Raw genomic sequence first — 8,708 nt, 5'->3', positions numbered from 1 at the left:
ACTAATTTTCCACGTTGAAAAACGTCTCCTCAGAGCATCGGCGCGGTATGCTGCACAGACGCAAGGCCCAGCTGATTCAGCTTGCTTTTGAAAAGGACCTAACTCACAAGTTTACGTCTGAGTGGAAGGATATATACGTACTGTAGGCTAATAATAATTGTGCCCCCCTATGCATTTGATATGCCCCCCTTAAGACTCAGGTCTGGCGACGGGTCTGCATACACACACACTTTGTTTTGGTTAGTTGCTTACTGATCTTAAACACACCTACCAATTACAATTATGCTCTTCCAGTAGTACTGTAGCAAAAAGGATAGCTTCCAATGGAAAAATACCACATACCCAAATTATGTTTTTTTAATGTTATTTTAATTAGGACAACTACTGATGTACTTTTGTGATGTACAGACTTTAACAAAAAAAGCAGCCTGCCTCTCTGCCTCCCTGTCTGTGCTGCCTGCATTGTGACCACATGTCATTATGTTATCAGAAGAACAGTGGCTGACCTTCGTGATCATTTTGGTCTATATATTCTGCTTGTATTAGAAGTAGGCTACTTTTATGTATTGCTGACATGTAGGCCCAGGTTATAAACAATGTTGTAAGGCTGTCTAGTCTCACATTCAAAATTCTCACCTTATCACCTGCATGTCCAGAGCATGTCCCTGTCTGGCCACTGCTTTCAGCCTGCCTGTCTCTCTCCCTGTCTCTCTGTGATGCCTGCATTGTGACCACACGTCATTTTATCAGAAAAAACAGCAACTCATATTTTAATTAGGCTACTCGTTTTATTTGCTCACACATTTAGCTCGGTATCAAGCTACTAATTGTCTGGAGAAGAACGTGTACGCTCAGCTGCTGAACCAGTTTTATCCGCTTTTTAAGTAACCTTAAATTGTCCGTTACCTCCTCTCCAACACGTTAAATAACGTTACAGGCACTGCTTTCAGCATGCCTGTCTCTCTCCTTCTCTCTCTGTGCTGCCTGCATCGTAACCATGTCATTTTATCAAAAGAACAGCGACTGACCTTCATGAGCTATATAATATTCTGCTTTTACGAGGCTACTCGTTTTATTTGCTTACTCAAAGCTCGGTATCAAGTTACTTACTGTCTTAAAAAAACTGCGTATGCTTGGCTGTTGGTCCAGTTTCTTCTGCTTTTTAGGTAACCTCAAATCCTCCATTACTCAACTTTACTTTCTTGGCTCTCACTGAAGAAAGAGTGTGGGGGGGGGGGGGGGGGAAGAGTGTGGGGGGGGGGGGGGGGGGGAAGAGTGTGGGGTAACCATGACAACGCAGAAAGTCGCGAGGTGGTTTCAAACTAAATCGCACAAGTGTACAATTAGGAGGGGGGATTCACACACTTAAATAAATTGAAAATAAATAAGACATAACAAGAGACCGATCCATTGACAGGGTTCATAAAAAGAGAACATATATTTTACATTTTATCCTTCTGTATATTGGGGGGGACAGGTTAGTATTTTCTCAACATTGGGGGGGACACGACCCCCCCAAAGAATGCGTGGTTACGCCCTTGCATCACAATAACCATTATAAATGACCATATTATCTCTCAATTACATAAATGTTTGCACTGCACTAACATGCTTTTAAAAATAATTGTGTTCAAGGGCAAAGTTCTAACCTGGCCCCTGGAGATCTTGAAGGCCTCCTCGTCTCCCTTGCGGTAAAAACGGACGTGATCAATGGGATTCTCTGTCTTCATGCCATAGTCCATCTTGATAACCTAGGAGACACCAGGGGAAGACTTTTCACCTTTAACTGACACATGCATGGCGAAGGAACATATAAAAGGTATGTTTTAAATTTCATGTACATATTTGTCAAGTACATAGTTGTGGGTATATGGCTTGTGGGTGGAAAAGCAATGGTCATTGTGGAAACAACTAAGACATTACTTTTCTAATATATTTTGCTGCTTAATACAACAGCAGCTAATTGGATTGCAGATATCTTTCATCTGCACTCATGGGCCATTTCCCAGAATTTAGACCACTCCCGGATAATTTCATACAGATCGGGGCATTTCCTACCTGATTGGTTAAGGAAAGCTATCTTGCCTGTCAATCACAGTTGCGTGAAACGCAACACTTCTCAATCACAGAGAAATGTAGGGAGGGAACCATGTAACAAAATGTGTATTAACTTGTAGCTAAAATATCAATAAATGATTGCCTTTATACATTGCTGAAATGAAATCCAACCTGCATTCTGGGACAAGCATTACTGAACCCTGTTATGGCCATGGTCGTACCCAGCAGATGCTCTGCTCTGTCTCCCCCTCTGGGGCAAAGTGTTTCCTCATTTTCCCCAGCTCCTCACCATTTCCAGTCATCATCTCTGGTTTTCTTAAACACCGATTCTTCAGCCACTCATCGCCAGATCGTTGTTTCAACTACAGTGGTACATACCAAATTCCCTTTTGAGTTCCGTGTTTTTTCCGTGGTTAATCTCAGTGTTCTCCTTGCCCATGGATCACCAACCCCGTACCTGCCTGTCATCCACCCTGTGTGCTCATCTGCCTGCCGACATGCCAGTAGCCCTACCTGCCTGGTATCCATCCTTGCCTGTCCACCTCCTGTTGTTCCCTACTGCTCTCGTCCTCACTACAATAAACCTCTGGTTTAATTCATCTTCCGTTGTCTGTGCTTGGGTTCCTCCCGTTCAATCATAACAATCCCCACCACAGAACTATCAAACCAACCCCTAATCAGCATAGATTAAATTCCAGAAAGAGGCACTGAATGACTTACATTGAGGTGTTCTGGCAACAGTTTAATGGCCAGGGGATTTTTCTGGCCATCTAGCAAATGCAGACGCATATCCTTCAGGGAAGATCAGGGAAAGAGTGACAACGGTCATGGTTGTGTTCCTCTGTCACTTCTAGCACACAAACACACACACACACACACACACACACACACACACACACACACACACACACACACACACACACACACACACACACACACACACACACACACACACACACACACACACACACACACACACACACACACACACACACACACACCTCGATGTCAGCTGGATATGCTGAATAGAACTGGCCCACACACTTCAAGAGGCGACGACTGCTGATGTTCGTTAGGATCTTCCTGGCCTTTTTCAGATCATTCTCCCTGGCCTCATCCAGCTCATCATTCTCCCTGGCTTCATCCAGCTCGCACGGGGTAGAAAGGAGGATCTTCTCGAAGACGTTGTCTACAGGGGCAAATATATATACAGACACACCTCAGAAGTGACATACAGTACATCTTAGAATAAGGAGCAGGTGGTGGTGAGGCATCTTGCTTAAGGAAGCCTTAGGGTATGTTTACCCTAGGGGTAAGAAATAATTTGTTTTTGATATTGCAAAAGGCAAAACCCAAGCCAACCACAACACAGTGTGGTCTCAACACTCACCAGTCAGCTTGGTGTATGCCGGCATGTCATCTATAGCTGTGGACATTGTGAACTTCTCATTCTCCCCCTTGAATTTCAGGTGTTTGTCTGCCAATACAAAGGCCTCGGTGATCCTGGTTAGAAAAACACAACCAAACTCAGTTTGGAATACAATTACTTTCGTAATTATTATAGTACCTGGCACAGACACAGTACTTACATGGTCTCAACAATGTTTGTTACTTTGTGCTGGTAAGCTCTTCTGTGGAGACAGTTTCTTGTGTGGAAAAAGTCATACAGATTGCCCACTTCCTGTTGAAGAATACCCATAGTTATGTTTAGTCAAATATAGGAGGAATTAGAGAGCTGTTTCAATCAGATTAAAAACAGAAGTCTGAGATCATTTGACCTTTTCCCTGGTACAGATTTGCTCCTCCCCGTCCACCTTAAACACCCTGGCAAACTTGATGAAGCGGTCGTGGTCAAAGTTATTCTTGATGCCCAGGTGATGGCAGTCTCTGAGATGGGGAACGGAAAGGATGAATACATTGACATGATAGTGCAGGTTTACTTTTACAGGTTCTTGCTTTGTTTCTCCATTGATTGGTTGATCCAGAGAGGAAGATATCCCTGGCAGCTGTGGCTGTGTATTGAGTACGGTTAGGTCACTAAGGAGATTTTCAAAGAATGTATTACAAAGTGGTGCAGTGAATTCTGATACCAGTCAGGGAGCAGGAAGGTGTAGAGGGGTTTACAAACAGGTAATGGGTAAAAAAAGGTGAGAATATTGTGCGGATAGAGAAACCCTGACGGCTATGGATGTCTGGTTGCATGGCCTTCTGGGAGAAAAATGTGAAAGATATTCGCTTTACATGTTTTACCATGCTCAGAGTTCACCAGACTCTGCATAGCCTCCCCCCCTTACCCCCCACACCCCTCTTACGCACTTATTGGATGTTTTACGTCCTTGCACTTTAAAATGGTATTTAGCATTGTGTAGCATCTTGTCCTAGCTGTCTTTGTTGAATACGATGAAGTGGTTAATCTAGCAGTTGTTAATACTTCGCACTTGGTACTATAAACCATGGTAAATGTAGTAGTATGAGTGAAAACATTGGTTGGGAGTGTGGTCCTCTATATCCTAAATGTAGCATTCTTTTGTATTATTGAATTATATGTTGGCCTAATATTTATTTCTACCCTATATGTCCAATAGTCATATCTCAATTTAAATACATTTTACAATTTAAAAAGATGACCAACTCATCATATTGGGAGGAATATTAGCGATATGACGCTACATACCGTGCCTGTTAATGTAGAAACCAATTTTTTTTGGCAGGCTATTATTTCTTGCAAGGCTTGAGGCGCAATGTTCAGTCATATATCCAATAAAATAAAATACAATTTCATCTTAAACCAGGAAACTCTCATTTATAGATATTTTGTTGTTGGAAAAATCTTTGCGCTTGACAAGTGAAACAGGATTTTAAAAGATGACCTCTATAACACGGTTGGACAGATTTGTGGAATGAGATAAAGTGCACTATAACTACATAATTCTTGCTAATACGACTAAATGGACATTTGGGATTAAGTCACAAACCACTGAGCCACCACAATATCCTGCCCCCATCGGACCCGCACTTCAAATAATTGATGGCTGCAGTGAATATCTTGCATAGTTCTAAAGAGCAGTGGCATAAACATTTCGCACCATACACAAACAAGGTTAGTGACCAGAGTAAGGACTGACCTCGCAAAGTAATCAAATTTGTCCACATCGATGCCGTTCCTTTTGTTGGACACAATCTCATACAGAAAATTCTTCTCCGGATTACGGCCTCTGTATTCCAACTGTAATGACAGCACGAGGAAACGGTTAAAAGACTAATAGAAATAGAACATAGCAATGTAGCAGCTCACTTCAAAGGAAACCCTATTTCTGAGTACAATGAGTTTGAACTGAAAAAGGCCTGCTATGTGGTGTAGCAAGTCTAACTAGGGGGTTCTGTGAGAACAATTCATTTTTTAGGCAATGGTGAGAGGAGGTTATGATAGTAAGTTCTTAAAGCACTATGCAGCATTTATTTTGTAGTTGCCCCAATTTTGATTGTCGCTAGCCTCACTTGTAAGTCACTTTGGATAACGAATTGCCTAAATCCAAAATGTACATACCGGGGCCACTCTATTGGGAAAGTCACTTTACTAACCCCTCTGTGGGAGAGTCATTGTACAAACTCCTCTGTTGGGAGGGTACCAACGCTTCTGTTGGGAGAGTCATGGTATATTCTCTTCTGTTGGGAGAGCCATTGTTTCAACCCTTCTGTTGGGAGAGTCATTGTGCACACCTTTATTTCTGGATGATCAGGGACGGTCCTTTTCCCAAAGATCAGCTCCTTGATGAAGAAGAGGTCCACTGGCAGCTCCAGCCCGTAGCCCTTCATCACCGGCTCCAGGTTGTTAACAGCAATCAGATGGTTTAACATTTCTAGCGATGCCTTCTCGTGCTGCAATGACACACACACACAGGTTGCTCAGGTGTCCCTGAACAAGACACCTCACACTTACCGCTTCCAACCTAGCGACCTACGACATAGCTGCCGCTTTGCATGGCGGACACCACCGACAGTGAGTGGATGTGTGTAAAGCACTATGAATGCATTCCACACACACATTATCTTAACTTGTTCTATTTTTTTTTTTTAACAGAGCTGCAGCAAAATACTCTTTAACAGTGCAAACGCCAAACCCTTATCAGCTGAAACATTATTGCCTGACTATGGATAATAATGTTCATCCTATGGTAGCCTGTTTTAGTCATAGAATATGATGTACGTATGCATAGTTAAGAGGTTTGCTCTCAGCTTTTGTTGAGAGCTTGCAACTTAAGGACTGAGGACCTGAATATGTAAATGAATATAGAACAACCTCTTTAAAACATGTTGAATGACTTGCTGCAAAGACAGTTGGTGGACTCAGAAGGTGCCAGGCAGTGGGATAAATCTTACTACTATAAAAGCAGGCCTGTCACACTGTGACACTCAAGATACTCAAGTTACTCAAGTGCGCATGTGCCAAGCGCGAATGCGCACCCACATGCGTATGAACATACACGGAAACGCACACACATGCGCACACACCACACACCACACACCACACACACACACACACACACACACACACACACACACACACACACACACACCGCACGTCAACACAAAGGCATCGACACGAACACGGAAGAGCACACACGCGCGAACACAAACACACACACACACACACAGGTAAGACGTACGGCTCCGCCATCGGCACACGCGCAGGCAAGAACACACACACACAAGCACGCACATGCGCACGAACATACACGGAAACGCACACCTGCGCATACACCAGGGAATTTTGGGGAAAGCAGTTGGTGAATCCTTCAGTACCTTCCATTTGACTAGCAAGTCTGGAAGTACTTTAGGAATGAACATCCCATCAAACAGATGAGAGAAAGGTCCGTGTCCTAGAGAGAGAGAGAAATATTTTCGGAAATATGGAACCATTCATTATTTACCATCCCATCATTGATAATGTCAAACAGAACTGGTTTCATGCTCACACAGAAACTGACCTATGTTGGATGTTTTGGGGTAAGGGTTGGGGTGCAGCTCTTGTTACTCACCCAGATCATGGCAGAGGCCAGCGATTTGCACACAGAGGATGTCTCTGTCATCGATGTTCAGTTCAGGCTGTTTCTTTTGCATAGATTTAGCAAGCTTTCCAGCCAGGTACCCAACTCTGCAAACAATAAATTAACAAAGATGCTTTAATTGATTAACGTTGCCACAGAGAATCTGGTTAGATACAAACAAAAGTGACCAGTAAAAGATAACCCAGTTAAACGCTGCAATATAAGTGTCAGTTAATCCTGCCACATGCCAGTGGGTGCCAGCCAGGGGTGTGTCTCCTCTCCTCCGACACCAAGCCACAGGTAAAAGCTAATCTATTGTAATTGGCAAGATGTTTACATGCAGATCAGCTGCTTAATGCCAACATGTCAGAGCTGTCTGTGGTGATGGCTGGTTTGACCTGTGTGCCTGCTTTGATTCTGAATGCACCCAAGGTGTGCAGCCCCACCCAGATTCCAATCAATCTGACTATATAACTCAGGCCATCAGCCACAAACGCTCCACAATAAACTTGGTTGGGAGCCTCAAACACTGGTTTTCAACAATGTAGGTTTGCGAAACGTGAATATTTTGACAACAAACTTTGTCTCCAAAATTTTAAATAAGTACAAACAAAAAAAGTACTGCCATTCGACCAGGATCTGCTCCACGAGGATTTGCAGCCCAGGGTGGGACTTTTTTACTTCGAAAAATCGAGTAAAGGGCGCGTCATCTTGTAGTTACTTGACGCAAACTCAGGTACGATGTCTAAAACCCCATTTCAAGCCTCATTGTCATAATAAGTAATGTCCACATGGATTGTATGAATTTAAAACACATTTTTTAAAGATCTTTGGTTTTCAACTTAGTTTTCAGACCCATCATCATACCTAAACAGTAGTTGGTTTTACCTTAACCCATTAAATAAATGTCAATGTAGTTATATGTCATTTTATCTTTAATTTTAACATTTTCGCAAATACTTTAATGATGGTCGTACACAATAAGTGCAAAGTTTAGCATAGGTTTATCTGTGTTTTTCCTAATCTGGGAACCAAACTAATCTGCCAACTCATGTTTATTTGCTCTGCCATATTGTGCGGCCCTATTCCTGGCTGGGGTTGGTCCAATAACAACAATTATCAAATTTGCGGCCAAGATGGCTGCCGCTAATGTGTCACGTTTTGTTGCTCTAACTGGAAAGATGTTAGCCAATTGAGAACACAACATTTTCCAAAGTTCTTAAGTAGTTATTTAGAATCTTCCACAAATATAACATCTAGCACAGCATGGCCGCTGTCCGCCAGATTTCTTTACGCTTGAGTCATGTTCTTGCTCTCAAGATTCTAATTGGGAATTTTGAGGATCAGGACTGGGTTGTGGGGAATGAATTGGGAATTACCGGTTTGCTGTACAAACTTTGAAAAATTGTCAGGCTTGTGCCAGGCATAACTCATGATGTTCCACTTGTCACGGTAGCCGTCCCCAGATGACAGGAAACCTTGCGGCGCCCTGGTGTAGTGCCAGTGGCCGAAGGACGTGATAAAGGTGTTCAGACGACGATCTGATACATGCAGTTGCACGGAACGGCATTGCCTGAGGCCGTGGTGGAGGGGCTGTACGCT

The 8,708-nt window shown here is 43.0% G+C and overlaps 1 protein-coding gene across 1 annotated transcript in view; it reads right to left on the bottom strand.

Annotated features, from left to right (window-relative positions):
* LOC132455270 (deoxynucleoside triphosphate triphosphohydrolase SAMHD1-like) overlaps positions 1 to 7,331 on the bottom strand; it is a 117,316-nt gene extending 109,985 nt beyond the window's left edge. Inside the window, exons 1-10 of the mRNA XM_060049179.1 lie at positions 7,098 to 7,331; positions 6,862 to 6,938; positions 5,779 to 5,937; positions 5,184 to 5,284; positions 3,837 to 3,945; positions 3,648 to 3,739; positions 3,449 to 3,561; positions 3,060 to 3,247; positions 2,779 to 2,850; positions 1,650 to 1,751 (exon numbers count right to left, since the gene is read on the bottom strand). Coding sequence (XP_059905162.1) covers positions 1,650 to 1,751; positions 2,779 to 2,850; positions 3,060 to 3,247; positions 3,449 to 3,561; positions 3,648 to 3,739; positions 3,837 to 3,945; positions 5,184 to 5,284; positions 5,779 to 5,937; positions 6,862 to 6,938; positions 7,098 to 7,179 — 1,095 coding nt within the window. The 5' untranslated portion in view covers positions 7,180 to 7,331. The remainder of the gene's footprint in view (positions 1 to 1,649; positions 1,752 to 2,778; positions 2,851 to 3,059; positions 3,248 to 3,448; positions 3,562 to 3,647; positions 3,740 to 3,836; positions 3,946 to 5,183; positions 5,285 to 5,778; positions 5,938 to 6,861; positions 6,939 to 7,097) is intronic.
* Positions 7,332 to 8,708: the final 1,377 nt, after the last annotated feature.

The sequence above is a fragment of the Gadus macrocephalus genome, chromosome 1, assembly GCF_031168955.1.
Source record: "Gadus macrocephalus chromosome 1, ASM3116895v1".
NCBI classification, from domain to species: Eukaryota; Metazoa; Chordata; class Actinopteri; order Gadiformes; family Gadidae; genus Gadus; species Gadus macrocephalus.
The sequence above is the reverse complement of the archived record's forward strand: the minus strand, read 5'-3'. Positions and strand labels throughout refer to the sequence as shown.